General features: G+C 48.6%; 1 protein-coding gene across 1 annotated transcript in view; it reads right to left on the bottom strand.

Moving 5' to 3' along the window:
• Nucleotides 1-8269: 8269 nt before the first annotated feature.
• Nucleotides 8270-15984, bottom strand: part of LOC126249212 (uncharacterized PE-PGRS family protein PE_PGRS10-like) — a 102534-nt gene continuing 94819 nt past the window's right edge. Inside the window, exons 2-26 of the mRNA XM_049950866.1 lie at nt 13124-13355; nt 12866-13024; nt 12694-12816; nt 12522-12644; nt 12350-12472; nt 12178-12300; nt 11920-12078; nt 11748-11870; nt 11490-11648; nt 11318-11440; nt 11060-11230; nt 10888-11010; nt 10716-10838; nt 10535-10666; nt 10277-10399; nt 10105-10227; nt 9838-9960; nt 9666-9788; nt 9494-9616; nt 9236-9394; nt 9055-9186; nt 8883-9008; nt 8711-8833; nt 8453-8575; nt 8270-8403 (exon numbers count right to left, since the gene is read on the bottom strand). Coding sequence (XP_049806823.1) covers nt 8270-8403; nt 8453-8575; nt 8711-8833; nt 8883-9008; nt 9055-9186; nt 9236-9394; nt 9494-9616; nt 9666-9788; nt 9838-9960; nt 10105-10227; nt 10277-10399; nt 10535-10666; nt 10716-10838; nt 10888-11010; nt 11060-11230; nt 11318-11440; nt 11490-11648; nt 11748-11870; nt 11920-12078; nt 12178-12300; nt 12350-12472; nt 12522-12644; nt 12694-12816; nt 12866-13024; nt 13124-13355 — 3408 coding nt within the window. The remainder of the gene's footprint in view (nt 8404-8452; nt 8576-8710; nt 8834-8882; nt 9009-9054; nt 9187-9235; nt 9395-9493; nt 9617-9665; nt 9789-9837; nt 9961-10104; nt 10228-10276; nt 10400-10534; nt 10667-10715; nt 10839-10887; nt 11011-11059; nt 11231-11317; nt 11441-11489; nt 11649-11747; nt 11871-11919; nt 12079-12177; nt 12301-12349; nt 12473-12521; nt 12645-12693; nt 12817-12865; nt 13025-13123; nt 13356-15984) is intronic.

Genomic DNA, 15984 nt, shown 5'->3' with positions numbered 1-15984 from the left:
CAGAGCCATTTGAACCATTTTTTTTTAAATCAAAGTGTTGTCGAAACGAAAAGTTCACTTTCGAGAAGACCACATGGATCACTTTACAAGCATGAAACGTGGAATAAATGAAGGTGAGACTTTTTGTGAAGTGCGTGGGTAAGTAAATATAATAGTTACACTAAAAAGCACAGCTTATTTTCATATCCATCGAACTTAACAAGTAACATTTAGTTACGAGAATTTTATATTATAATCAGCATAGAAACAATGTTATAATAGTGTAAATTCAACGTTGAGGCTAATCGCCTGTAAACTGTTTGGGCCCTGTGCTGCTTCTACTTCACTTTTCTTGTAGGTTTTTACGATTCCTGCTCGGACTAGTATTCGAATTACTCTTAACTTACTGAGAAAACTGTAATCGACCGAAGACTTACAGAAAGACACTGTTGTATTGATAGTGTACCTGCCCCGTGTATGTAACGTAGGTCCAGCCTAGTAACCTTACACTGAATCGATGTGGTGTAAAAATATTAATGAGCATGCTTCAAGTTAAATACCAATTAATACTGAACAGTTTAGTTAGAGCTGTTAGATTTCAATCGCCAATGTAAGGAAACGACCTCTGAACGATCATTTCACAAACAAGAAACACAAGAGCTGTGACTTCTGCTTCAGCTTTCAAACCAGGTTCTTCCTCCCAGGTTCTTCCTCATGCACATCAAACGTCACGCGTGAGATTTTTAGTGATTCAAAGGTAGCTTCAAAAACTAAAACCGAGCCAATTTTTAACAATGTTATGTCGCCTGTCATCAAAAGCGACATAAGAAATATTTTATCAAAAATAAATTATGTTGGTATCAGTATAGATGCCAGTAACCACAACCATGTAAAATGTTTCCTGTTTTGGCACAATAGTCTGATACCATAGAAGGTATTCAAAGTAATTTGTTACATTCAAATGAGTGTGACAATGAAATCTCCTCTACAGCTCTGAGTGTACATATAAAGTAATTTCTGAATTCAGACTTAGTAACAACGTTTGTGCTTTTGGTGGGGACAATACTAGCACTAACTTTGGAGGTGTTAAAAAATAGGGGAAAAATGTACTCAGGAAACTTGAAAACAAACTAAACAAGTCTACAGTAAGGACAGATTGCCCAGTTCATGTATTACACAATGCAACCCAAAGTGAAAGACATACTTCACAAAAAATTAAACCACATATTTTCGGTACTGTCCTTATTGCGTCAGGACTAATGTCATTGTACTATGTGCTTAGAGACACAAAACGTGTGGGTGTTTTCAGCTCTTTACTAAATGCAAATAAATTATTAGTATAATTGTTAAAATGTATAACTACTTTTCAATTTATACTCTTTGTGTAGCAGCACTGAAGGATTTTTGTGATTTACTGCGTATGACACACAAAAATCTACTCAGAAATTTAAAAACTAGGAGGATGAGCTTATTTCCTGCAATTCAGAGGTTCATATACAGGTTTCGGGCTCTTAAACCATTGTTCATATCTCTTGATAAGTGTCCAAGTCTTGTCAAGCCTTTTTTTCTGATTCTTGTGTGGAAATTTATACAGACTTTCTGCATGAGCAGATGCGTCCATTTCAAAATGTAATTGCCAACATATATCTATAATTAAGCTTAGGTTGCAGCTTAAAAACTTTAAGCATGTTTTAATGAAAAGAAAAAAAAGTAACTTCATGACTTCTAAAGTTGAAGAATTAACATCAATTCCGATACAGTATCATCAGTCAAAATTTCAAGATAAAATCATGACATTTTATCGGACAGCTGTTGATTACCGCATATAATGGAACTTGAGGAGTTAGATTAGATACTGCTGAAGGCTGTACCCTGTTGGGAAAATGAAGAATCTTCATTGAAGTGGATGCAATAAAATATTGCAAAGTGGATGAGAGTTTGCTGATCCACCATGTAGTAAAATTGGGAAGTTCTCTTGGAGAGGCACACAATCAGAATTTGGAGATTATGCCTCATAAAGAGTCCATTGCTGGGCATAATGCTAACGTGGATAGAGACTGTTTTTAGTCATGCACAGTGGACAGAATAGGCTGACATTTACTTCAGCCATTGCAATGCTCCAGATTCAGTATAACACGAAATTACTTATCTTCAGTAGTTTGTAGGACTGCAGCTGCGGCTATGAACTGACAATCTCGTAACATGGAATGCCATGAACTAATACAACATACTGTCAGGGACTAAGCCTGATGGGCCCTCCTCAGAGAATCACTGCAAACATTACAGAACTGGCTGAGGGCCGATTATGAAAGTGCGTCTACCTAGGTTGAAATCTAGCTAAGAAGTGAACGAGGCACACTCCAGTTCCGTCGAGCTGCACAGCCCGCTAGAGTCCGCTGTGCTCGGCAGACGACGGGCTGCCAACCTTGTGTTGGCGCGGCGTTGTAGTAGTGTATGTGGCAATGATACTACAGAAATCATGTCCATCTCAAACAGTTTTTGCAGAGTCATTTAGAAGGAAACTGTATGCAATGAACATTTAGAGTCGCGTTCCTTGGAAAGGCTATTTATGACAGGTGCACATAAAACTGCACGTCGAGAATGGGCCAAACAAAACAGAAACTGGGGAATAGCAGGGTGGGGGCATGCAGTATGGTTCTAGGGCTGGGAAATTAGCCCCTTTTCAAATGATGCAAGCTTTCGAGTGCACTGACGACCCTTAATTGTGCAGGTAGGGTAGAAAATTTAAAAAGGGAAATGGATGGGTTAAAGTTAGATGTAGTGGGAATTAGTGAAGTTCGGTGGCAGGAGGAACAAGATTTCTGATCAGGTGAATACAGGGTTATAAATACAAAATCAAATAGGGGTTATGAAGGAATAGGTTTAATAATGAATAAAAGAATAGGAGCGCAGATAAGCTACTACGAATAGCATAGTGAACGCATTATTGTAGCCAAGAAGCCCACGCCTACCACAGTAGTACAAGTTCATATGCCAGCTAGCTCTGCAGTTGATGAAGAGGTTGAAGAAATGTGTGATGCGATAAAAGAAATTATTCAGATAGTTAAGGGAGACGAAAATTTAATGGCCATGGGGGACTGGAATTCGATAGCAGGAAAAAGAAGAGCAGGATTAAGGAAAGGCAAACCTACATTTCTAGCATTTGTAGATTTGGAGAAAGCTTTTGACAATGCTGACTGGAATACTCTCTTTAAAATTCTGAAGGTGGCAGGGGTAAAACACAGGGCGCGAAGGGCTATTTACAATTTGTATAGAAACCAGATGGCACGTAGAGAGTAGAGGGTCATGAAAGGGAGGCAGTGGCTGAGAAGGGATTGAGACAGGTTTGTAGTCTATCCCGATGTTATTCAATCTTTATATGGAGCTATCACTAAAGGAAACAAAAGAAAAATTTGGAGTAGGAATTAAAGTCCAGGGAGAAGAAATAAAAGCTTTGAGGTTTGGTGCTGACATTGTAATTCTGTCAGAGATAGCAAAAGATCTGGAAGAGCAGTTGAACGAAACGGACAGTGTCTTGGAAGGAGGATGTAAGATGAACATCAATAAAAGAAAAACGAGGATAATGGAATGTGGTCGAATAAAGTCAGGTGATGCTGAGGGAATTAGATTAGGGAATGAGACACTTAAAGAAGTAAAGCAGTTTTGCTATTTGGGGAGCAAAATAATTGATGATGGTCGAAGTAGGGTGGATATAAAACGTAGACAGGATATGGCAAGGAAAGCGTTTCTGAAGAAGATAAATTTGTTAACATCGAGTATAGATTTAAGAATCAGAAAATCTTTTCTGAAAGTATTTGTATGGAGTGTAGCCATGTATGGAAGTGAAACATGGACGGTAAATAGGTTAGACAAGAAGAGAATAGAAGCTTACGAAATGTGACGCTACAAAAGAGTGCTGAAGATTAGATGGGTAGATCACGTAACTGATGAGGAGGTACTGAATAGAATTAGGGAAGAGAAAATTGTGGCACAACCTGACTAAAAGAAGGGACAGGTTGTTAGGACACGTTCTGAGGCACCAAGGGATCACCAATTTAGTATTGGAGGGAATCGTGGGTGGGTGGAAATCGAAGAAGGAGACCAAGAAATGAATACACTAAGCAGATTCAGAAGGATGTAGGTTGCAGTAGTTACTCGGAGATGAAGAAACAAGTATAGGATAGAGTAGCATGGAGAGCTGCATCCAACCAGTCTCTGGACTGAAGACCGCAACAACAACAAGTGTTACTTGTGGTATCGGTTAAACTAGTCTTCGACGCAGAAGTGCATTCCATTCAGAAGCAGTTGAGGCACAGTAATATAGATGTAATACAATAAGAAATATCAGAGTTTAACGTTCTGTCGACGACGCCGTGGTTGGAGACGAAACACAAGCTCGTATTGGGTATGATCGGGGTGGAAATTGGCTTGACCCCTTTCTGCAGAGCCATCCAGTCGTTCGCTTTAAGCGATTTTGGGAAAGTGTGGAAAACATTAATCTGAATGATCTGTCGTGGATTTGAACACTGGTCCTACAGAACGTGAGTTCAGTATTTTAATCACTGGGTTACCGCGCTCGCTTAAAGCACTGAGCTCAAAGATCAATTTAGGATGTATATGGCGGACAGCGACGTCAGGCAGTCAAAGTACTCACAGCAGACGAAATTTCCGGTGTCCTAAGCCAAACATCAGAGCGCCTCCACAGCCTTTGCTTACGTATGCCGTCCAGAGTGAGCTTCATCACGAGAAACAGTGATATTAAATTTGTTTTGTACGCTGGGCGGATCTTTCGGCTTGGTGAAGCAGATAAGCCACTCTTGCAGCATCACACTGCCATCTCGTTCTAGTGTGTTCATTGGCTGTGCTTATATTAAAGCTTCCCGGAGCTGATTATCATATTGACTTTCGGTTTGTACGAGGACTCCGCTTAGTTCCTAGAACTTATTATTACACCGAATTTCTGCTTCGGGTCTGTGATTTACTTTGAACTCTGCCCAAGTTTCGGAAATGAGCTTACACCGACATACAGCTGTGTGTGTGTAATTTCGCTGGACTCCACTGTACACTGCACCGACATTTGTTGAGTACTCAAACCGCCTCTCTGAGGTGACATTAATGCCGTGGTGTGCTGTGTCTACAACAGCTGATAAATGGTCCTCAGAGGGAGACACGAAGAAACTCATTAACTAGTAAAAGCTATGTGCCAGTAAAGTAACCGGGAGCAGAAGGTAAGGTGCATTGCACTACTTCTGGTTAGTAATGTTAGTAACCTTTGTCTACTGAAATGATGATGATGAGGTCCCATACTCTGAGGAGCGTGTGGGAGGATGCGGGAGACCCGCACCGCCGACTAGGCAAGGCCGTAGTGGAGGCGGTTTGCCATTGCCTTCCTCCGGCCGTAATGGGGATGAATAATGATGATGAAGACGACCCAACAACACCCAGTCATCTCGAGGCGCGGAAAATCCCTGACCTCGCCGGAAATCAAACCCGGGACCCCGGGAAGAGAGAACGCTACCCCAAGACCACGAGCTGCGGAATGTCTACTGAAAAGCTAATGCTATATTCTTCCCGGGTTGATGAGGAGATGTTTTACAGTACGATTAACTGTATAGGGATGTGAGGTATTTAAGAAAAGCTGGTAGCAATTTTGGAACCTCTATCGTTGTTCGTAAAAGACAAGAGAAGGGATACAACCAACTACACAGCGTAGGTCAATCACGCCATCTTCTACTGAACTGCTTTAAAACAGAAACAATGTCAAGAACATCGTAAGTATACCTACCCTTTCTCTTCAGCTTTCACAGTGTTTTCCTATCGGGCTGCCAACTGAAAATTTCAGTTTTAGCTCAATTTAGGACAACTTTATCAGAATTTATCTTAACATACATCTCTTTTGCACAATACCAGTGTGCAACAATTATTTTGCTAGTATGTATTATACAACCAACATTTTATTAGTAAGTTTCTCAGCTAATTATACTGTCGGAAAAAACGAACTAGGCTATTAACGAATTTAATATTCTCCAGAATCAGCGATTGTACATCCCCGTTCCGGTTTTACATTAGTGTTAGTTCTTGACTGTTGGCTTCTATAATTTGCTCTCGTGTTGGTTTGGCATAGGACTATTGATCTTCACAGCACGGCGGATAGTCTTAGTTCCAAGGTACATGTGTCACGGTAGTACAGTTCCTAAACAGGTGTGTAGGTGACAGTTTCCCTGTCAAGCTCCTAGACACACTACTCCACTTGACCAAGTTATGAAATATAAATATGATGAGAAATATCTCTTGAAATCAGAATTCTTAGTACTAGACACTGTGTTTTTTATATTTTAAATTAAGAGAAAACGTCTCTACAGCGTCTGAAGTTCATTGCCAGTGCATTAGCATTCACTCGAGTCCACAACTCCACTCGAGTTAGCCATTAGAGATCAGAATTGAGCTCCATCTACTCGCTTTAAACTCTGCAGTTTGTCCTAGGACGTCATCTCCGAACTTGTCATCTCTGAACTTGTCATCTCCGTGTACTCGGAAAGTCAACTGGCGACTCTCTGCCGTTGCCTATTTAACTGAGAAATCGTCTCTTGAGTCTATTGTCGGGTACAAGTGGACAATGTCAGCGTAGAAAGAAGACCAAATTTATGAGTTCGCAAGTATAAACGAGGACTTACACAATAGTTACCATGGGCCGGTTCTGACTTTAAAGGGACGCTTATCTCAAGGTTACTGATAAGGACTTCCAGTGTCAGGTTACACACTTGGTTATATTAAAGCCCCCCCCCCCCCGCCCCACCATCTCCCCAGGGAATCACTAGCAATTGATCAAGTTCGCCTCTAACCCATCCCCTCCCCTTCTCACCCTCCCCACCCATCTGGATCAATAGGCTGGCTGGGCCAAAAAGAATAGAGTTTTCCTCTCCCCTCCCCTCCCTCTATTATATTATGCAGCCAGCTCCCCAAGCCTCCCTCATTCCAAATCTGATCTTCATGGTAAGAGGATGAAGTGGCAGCGGGGACCAGCCAGCGCTCCCAGGCATAAGAAGAATTAGACCGTTAGATTTGAAAGTAGGTATCTGTTAATAATACCATAATTAGTATTCTTGTTTATAAGTACATAGTCGATGATATTTAAGGTTGTTTGTTTTCTAGCAATGCAGTGCACCCCTAATCCTATAGTAGCAGATCTACTGGATGAGGAACTCTCATACTATTGGCCACGCTGCCACAGCAGCCGCAGCTGGTCGTCATGATTTATCGGACCTGGTGCCATTTGACTAGGGTATTCCTCTGCAGCATCAGCAACATCAGTCGTATCGTTGGAACTACCGCAGCTCACAGAGCCACAGGCAATTTACATGAGAGAGTTACTGTTCGCCAGCACTTATAACGTGACTTTGAGTGTATCTCAAGATATAAACGTCGGCCTGGCGCCAGATGGTGCTTCAGCGTGGTGACTGAAGTTGGAAACAGTCAATGCATTGGTGCCAGAGTGCAGTATTCTAGGTACAAGTGGAAATATTTGCGTAGTATGTAGAGAGGAAGACGACAAATGAATATGATCCATCCTATACTTCTACAGACGTTCAGATGTATGGCCATAAATTCTCCACGGTTGATATGTATGGCGAGGCAATGCTAGAACGAACTTCATGGGACATGAGCATATTTCATTGTACTAAAACTGAATGATCTCTATTGTACATTATCATTCACTACAGACAGACTTTCCTGCTGGCGTCTGTTTGTAACAAGTGCATACTATGATTTGATTGACTGGTTGAGCATAAATGGAATAACTAAGCACCAATTAGAACAGTGTGGCAATGCCTGTATTCCCACTGTACCAAAGTGTGTAAATGTAGAACCAGTCAGGTATGTAGAGGTTGAGTTCACTGAAGGAATTCCTGTAAATGTAATGCCACCTAATGGACTGAATGCCACACAGGCTTACAGGAGACTATTTTTCAGAAATTTCTGTGGTGCCACCATTCAATGAAATTTGTGTTCATATTTGTCAGTAAAATGTGATATATTTATAACTTCTTGCTGTTGTTATTTCACACCTACATGTCCTGTTCAGCTACCTATAAAAATTATATAGTTTGTTAGCGAGAGTCAGCACTGACTCGTCGCCACCGCTGCCACCACTGCCACTGCTACCACCTCCAACACCACCACCACCACTGCTGCCAGCGTCTCCTTCAGCACTGACTCGTCGCCACCGCTGCCACCACTGCCACTGCTACCACCTCCAACACCACCACCACCACTGCTGCCAGCGTCTCCTTCAGCACTGACTCGTCGCCACCGCTGCCACCACTGCCACTGCTACCACCTCCAACACCACCACCACCACTGCTGCCAGCGTCTCCTTCAGTACTGACTCGTCGCCACCACTGCCACCACTGCCACTGCTACCACCTCCAACACCACCACCACCACTGCTGCCAGCGTCTCCTTCAGCACTGACTCGTCACCACCGCTGCCACCACTGTCACTGCTACCACCTCCAACACCACCACCACCACTGCTGCCAGCGTCTCCTTCAGCACTGAATCGTCGCCACCGCTGCCACCACTGCCACTGCTACCACCTCCAACACCACCACCACCACTGCTGCCAGCGTCTCCTTCAGCACTGACTCGTAGCCACTGCTGCCACCACTGCCACTGCTACTACCTCCTACACCACCACCACCACTGCTGCCAGCATCTCATTCAGCACTGACTCGTCGCCACCGCTGCCACCACTGCCACTGCTACCACCTCCAACACCACCACCACCACTGCTGCCAGCGTCTCCTTCAGCACTGACTCGTCGCCACTGCTGCCACCACTGCCACTGCTACCACCTCCAACACCACCACCACCACTGCTGCCAGCGTCTCCTTCAGCACTGACTCGTCGCCACCGCTGCCACCACTGCCACTGCTACCACCTCCAACACCACCACCACCACTGCTGCCAGCGTCTCCTTCAGCACTGACTCGTAGCCACTGCTGCCACCACTGCCACTGCTACTACCTCCTACACCACCACCACCACTGCTGCCAGCATCTCATTCAGCACTGACTCGTCGCCACCGCTGCCACCACTGCCACCACTGCCACTGCTACCACCTCCAACACCACCACCACCACTGCTGCCAGCGTCTCCTTCAGCACTGACTCGTCGCCACCGCTGCCACCACTGCCACTGCTACCACCTCCAACACCACCACCACCACTGCTGCCAGCGTCTCCTTCAGCACTGACTCGTCGCCACCGCTGCCACCACTGCCACTGCTACCACCTCCAACACCACCACCACCACTGCTGCCAGTGTCTCCTTCAGCACTGACTCGTCGCCACCGAAGCCACCACTGCCACTGCTACCATCTCCAACACCACCACCACCACTGCTGCCAGCGTCTCCTTCAGCAATGACTCGTCACCACCGCTGCCACCACTGCCACTGCTACCACCTCCAACACCACCACCACCACTGCTGCCAGCGTCTCATTCAGCACTGACTCGTCGCCACCGCTGCCAGCACTGCCACTGCTACCATCTCCAACACCACCACCACCACTGCTGCCAGCGTCTCCTTCAGCAATGACTCGTCACCACCGCTGCCACCACTGCCACTGCTACCACCTCGAACACCACCACCACCACTGCTGCCAGCGTCTCCTTCAGCACTGACTCGTTGCCACCGCTGCCACCACTGCCACTGCTACCACCTCCAGCACCACCACCACCACTGCTGCCAGCGTCCCCTTCAGCACTGACTCGTCGCCACCGCTGCCACCACTGCCACTGCTACCACCTCCAACACCACCACCACCACTGCTGCCAGTGTCTCCTTCAGCACTGACTCGTCGCCACCGAAGCCACCACTGCCACTGTTACCATCTCCAACACCACCACCACCACTGCTGCCAGCGTCTCCTTCAGCAATGACTCGTCACCACCGCTGCCACCACTGCCACTGCTACCACCTCCAACACCACCACCACCACTGCTGCCAGCGTCTCATTCAGCACTGAGTCGTAGCCACCGCTGCCACCACTGCCACCACTGCCACTGCTACCACCTCCAACACCACCACCACCACTGCTGCCAGCGTCTCCTTCAGCACTGACTCGTCGCCACCGCTGCCACCACTGCCACTGCTACCACCTCCAACACCACCACCACCACTGCTGCCAGCGTCTCCTTCAGCACTGACTCGTCGCCACCGCTGCCACCACTGCCACTGCTACCACCTCCAACACCACCACCACCACTGCTGCCAGCGTCTCCTTCAGCACTGACTCGTCGCCACCGCTGCCACCACTGCCACTGCTACCACCTCCAACACCACCACCACCACTGCTGCCAGCGTCTCCTTCAGCACTGACTCGTCGCCACCGCTGCCACCACTGCCACTGCTACCACCTCCAACACCACCACCACCACTGCTGCCAGCGTCTCCTTCAGCACTGACTCGCCGCCACCGCTGCCACCACTGCCACTGCTACCACCTCCAACACCACCACCACCACTGCTGCCAGCGTCTCCTTCAGCACTGACTCGTCGCCACCACTGCCACCACTGTCACTGCTACCACCTCTAACACCACCGCCACCACTGCTGCCAGCGTCTCCTTCAGCACTGACTCGTCGCCACCGCTGCCACCACTGCCACCACTGCCACTGCTACCACCTCCAACACCACCACCACCACTGCTGCCAGCGTCTCCTTCAGCACTGACTCGTCACCACCGCTGCCACCACTGCCACTGCTACCACCTCCAACACCACCACCACCACTGCTGCCAGCGTCTCCTTCAGCACTGACTCGTCGCCACCGCTGCCACCACTGCCACTGCTACCACCTCCAACACCACCACCACCACTGCTGCCAGCGTCTCCTTCAGCACTGACTCGTCGCCACCGCTGCCACCACTGCCACTGCTACCACCTCCAACACCACCACCACCACTGCTGCCAGCGTCTCCTTCAGCACTGACTCGCCGCCACCGCTGCCACCACTGCCACTGCTACCACCTCCAACACCACCACCACCACTGCTGCCAGCGTCTCCTTCAGCACTGACTCGTCGCCACCACTGCCACCACTGTCACTGCTACCACCTCTAACACCACCGCCACCACTGCTGCCAGCGTCTCCTTCAGCACTGAATCGTCGCCACCGCTGCCACCACTTCCACTGCTACCACCTCCAACACCACCACCACCACTGCTGCCAGCGTCTCCTTCAGCACTGACTTGTCGCCACCGCTGCCACCACTGCCACTGCTACTACCTCCAACACCACCACCACCACTGCTGCCAGCGTCTCATTCAGCACTGACTCGTCGCCACCGCTGCCACCACTGCCACTGCTACCACCTCCAACACCACCACCACCACTGCTGCCAGCGTCTCCTTCAGCACTGACTCGTCGCCACCGCTGCCACCACTGCCACTGCTACCACCTCCAACACCACCACCACCACTGCTGCCAGCGTCTCATTCAGCACTGACTCGTCGCCACCACTGCCACCACTGCCACTGCTACCACCTCCAACACCACCACCACCACTGCTGCCAGCGTCTCCTTCAGCAATGACTCGTCACCATCGCTGCCACCACTGCCACTGCTACCACCTCCAACACCACCACCACCACTGCTGCCAGCGTCTCCTTCAGCAATGACTCGTCACCATCGCTGCCACCACTGTCACTGCTACCACCTCTAACACCACCGCCACCACTGCTGCCAGCGTCTCCTTCAGCACTGACTCGTCGCCACCACTGCCACCACTGTCACTGCTACCACCTCTAACACCACCACCACCACTGCTGCCAGCGTCTCCTTCAGCACTGACTCGTCGCCACCGCTGCCACCACTGCCACTGCTACCACCTCCAACACCACCACCACCACTGCTGCCAGCGTCTCCTTCAGCACTGACTCGTCGCCACCACTGCCACCACTGCCACTGCTACCACCTCCAACACCACCACCACCACTGCTGCCAGCGTCTCCTTCAGCAATGACTCGTCACCATCGCTGCCACCACTGCCACTGCTACCACCTCCAACACCACCACCACCACTGCTGCCAGCGTCTCCTTCAGCAATGACTCGTCACCATCGCTGCCACCACTGTCACTGCTACCACCTCTAACACCACCGCCACCACTGCTGCCAGCGTCTCCTTCAGCACTGACTCGTCGCCACCACTGCCACCACTGTCACTGCTACCACCTCTAACACCACCACCACCACTGCTGCCAGCGTCTCCTTCAGCACTGACTCGTCGCCACCGCTGCCACCACTGCCACTGCTACCACCTCCAACACCACCACCACCACTGCTGCCAGCGTCTCCTTCAGCACTGACTCGTCGCCACCGCTGCCACCACTGCCACTGCTACCACCTCCAACACCACCACCACCACTGCTGCCAGCGTCTCCTTCAGCACTGACTCGCCGCCACCGCTGCCACCACTGCCACTGCTACCACCTCCAACACCACCACCACCACTGCTGCCAGCGTCTCCTTCAGCACTGACTCGTCGCCACCACTGCCACCACTGTCACTGCTACCACCTCTAACACCACCGCCACCACTGCTGCCAGCGTCTCCTTCAGCACTGAATCGTCGCCACCGCTGCCACCACTTCCACTGCTACCACCTCCAACACCACCACCACCACTGCTGCCAGCGTCTCCTTCAGCACTGACTTGTCGCCACCGCTGCCACCACTGCCACTGCTACTACCTCCAACACCACCACCACCACTGCTGCCAGCGTCTCATTCAGCACTGACTCGTCGCCACCGCTGCCACCACTGCCACTGCTACCACCTCCAACACCACCACCACCACTGCTGCCAGCGTCTCCTTCAGCACTGACTCGTCGCCACCGCTGCCACCACTGCCACTGCTACCACCTCCAACACCACCACCACCACTGCTGCCAGCGTCTCATTCAGCACTGACTCGTCGCCACCACTGCCACCACTGCCACTGCTACCACCTCCAACACCACCACCACCACTGCTGCCAGCGTCTCCTTCAGCAATGACTCGTCACCATCGCTGCCACCACTGCCACTGCTACCACCTCCAACACCACCACCACCACTGCTGCCAGCGTCTCCTTCAGCACTGACTCGTCGCCACTGCTGCCACCACTGCCACTGCTACCACCTCCAACACCACCACCACCACTGCTGCCAGCATCTCCTTCAGCACTGACTCGTCACCACCGCTGCCACCACTGCCACTGCTACCACCTCCAACACCACCACCACCACTACTGCCAGCGTCTCCTTCAGCACCACTGCTACCGCCGCTGATGCCACTTATCCAGCATCCCTGCTGTCTATGGTGCTGCCTATGACGCTGTGTCCAGACTCACAGAATATTTGTTGATGTGTGTCTGGTATGAGTGTGCATCAACAGAGAGAGAGAGAGAGAGAGAGATAGGTTCAGGCTCATAACTTATCTCTGGGAGGGGGGTGGGGGGTGGGGGGAAATAACAAGCCTCCACCCATGGGCATAGAGGTAGGCATTGGATGGAGGGACCGATACTGTGTCACGTCCTCCTCATCCAAGTTTGAAATAAGAGTTCATGAAAAGACATAGAAGCCATGCCTAGTCGGTAGCGTCTTTGATTCCTTTAACATTACCAAATTCATGTTAAGCTGCCATGACTACACATATTGTTTTAAAAAAATACTACAAAAATGTTTATTTTCCTATTTAGAACCAACACACAGCAGTTTAAAAGGAGGTGGTTCATCAATCCGGCATTGTGCATTCACATCATAATGTTATAGCTGGGCTCATACACAGTAAGAAGAACATCATTTTTAAATACTGGAGGCAGCAAGTTAAATTTGTGTGAAATATCACACAGCAAAGGAAACGAATTATAGTCTGCAGCATTCAAACTATGACGCCTTTTACTACGTTTCCCATAAATGTTCAAAATCACTTTACAAATACTACTTGAGTTCAGCCACTCGAACGTGTAACACTTAGTGACATGATGGTCGCTGTCTTGAGAACCTAGGTCCTCCAGCCGAGGCATCGTAACATATTTGGGACTATCCAGAACGTCTGGGTTGCGTCGATTTCTTGCATACATCAAAGTTGTGCAGTCGCTGTTCTCCCTTAATAGCCAAGTAATGGCCGATGCACTGGTTGACATATCTTGAAGTATATACCGACTGCCCTCACACAAGTTAATGCTGAACATCGTCACCCTGCAAATAACGATAACCCTGTTCATTCTATTGATGAACTGGAAGAAGAGCCCAGCATATTCATCTTTTATAGTGTGAGAATAATTTTTTTAGTAACGTGGATACATTATGCAAATAATGTACATTAACATACACTATGTGATCGAAAGGATCCGGACACCCCCAAAAACATACTTTTTTGATATTAGGTGCATTGTGCTGCCACTTACTGCCAGGTACTCTATATCAGTGACCTCAGTAGTCATTAGACATAGTGAGAAAGTAGAATGGGGCGCTCCGCGGAACTCACGAACTTCGAACGTGGTAAGGTGATTGGGTGTCACTTAAGTCGTACGTCTGTACGATGGATTTACACACTCCTAAACATCCCTAGGTCCACTTTTTCCGATGTGATAGTGGAGTGGAAATGTGAAGGGACACGTACAGCACAAAAGCGTACAGGCCGATCTCGTCTGTTGACTGTCAGAGACCGTCGACAGTTGAAGAGGGTCGTGATGTGTAATATACAGGCATCTGTTCAGACCATCACACAGGAATATCAAACTACATCAGGATCCACTGCACCTACTAGGACAGTTAGGCGGGAGGTGAGAAAACTTGGATTTCATTGTCGAGTGGCTGCTCATAAGCCACACATCACGCCAATAAATGCCAAACGACGCCGCGCTTGGTGTAAGGAGCGTAAACATTGGACCATTGAACACTGGAAAAAGTTGTGTGAAGTGACGAATCACAGTACAAACGTGTCGCTCTGAAGGCAGGGTGTGGGTATGGCGAATGCCCGGTGAACGTCATCTGCCAGCATGTCTAGTGCCTACAGCAAAATTCGGAGGCGGTGGTGTTAGGCGGTGGTGTTATGGTGTGGTCGTGTTTTTCATGAAAGAGGCTTGCACCCCTTGTTGTTTTACGTGGTACTATCATAGCACAGGCCTACACTGATGATTTATGTACCTTTTTGCTTCCCACTGGTGAAGAGCAATTCGGGGATGGCGATTGCATCTTTCAACACCATCGAGCACCTGTTCATAATGCACGGACTGTGGCGAAGTGGTTAAACGGCAATAACATCCCTGTAATGGATTGGTCTGCACAAAATCCTGGCTTGAATCCTACACACCTTTGGGATGTTTTGGAACGCCGACTTCGTGCCAGGCCTCACCGACCGACATCGATTCCTCTCCTCAATGCAGCACTCCGTGAAGAATGGGCTGCCATTCGCCAAGAAACCTTCCAGCACCTGATTGAACGAATGCCTCCGAGAGTGTAAGCTGTCATCAAGGCTAAGGGTGGTCCAACACCATACTGAATTCCAGAATTACCGATGGAGGGCGCCACGAACTTGTGAGTCATTTTCACCCAGGTGTCCGATTACTTTTGTTCACGTAGTGTAAATAGCTCGCCCTGTCATGGAGAACCAGCATAGAGTAAAGATGTTGAGGTGTACAGTAGGCGAGGTGAAATAGGCACATGATTCAGTAATTACGTTGTTTATAGTTTTCTATAGTTTAACCAACACTGCCTGTAAATGCGAATCACTATGATGTCGGACCAGGGTTTTTAACAGGTATTTGTGTTTGAAAATCTAAGATTTAGTAATGCCAAAGTTATATTATCCACGGATGAATAGTTTTGGCTGTGTAATACAACAATACAGACGTCTGCTTTGTTCCACTGGAACGCCCGCTCTCCATCAGTAATGCTGGGAGATCATACGGTCACAGAAGGCGACTCCCCTGGAACAATTAAAATATTTAACACGAGAG

Source organism: Schistocerca nitens, chromosome 3 (assembly GCF_023898315.1).
Source record: "Schistocerca nitens isolate TAMUIC-IGC-003100 chromosome 3, iqSchNite1.1, whole genome shotgun sequence".
NCBI classification, from domain to species: Eukaryota; Metazoa; Arthropoda; class Insecta; order Orthoptera; family Acrididae; genus Schistocerca; species Schistocerca nitens.
Note: the sequence above shows the minus strand (reverse complement) of the source record. Positions and strands in the feature narration are given on the sequence as shown.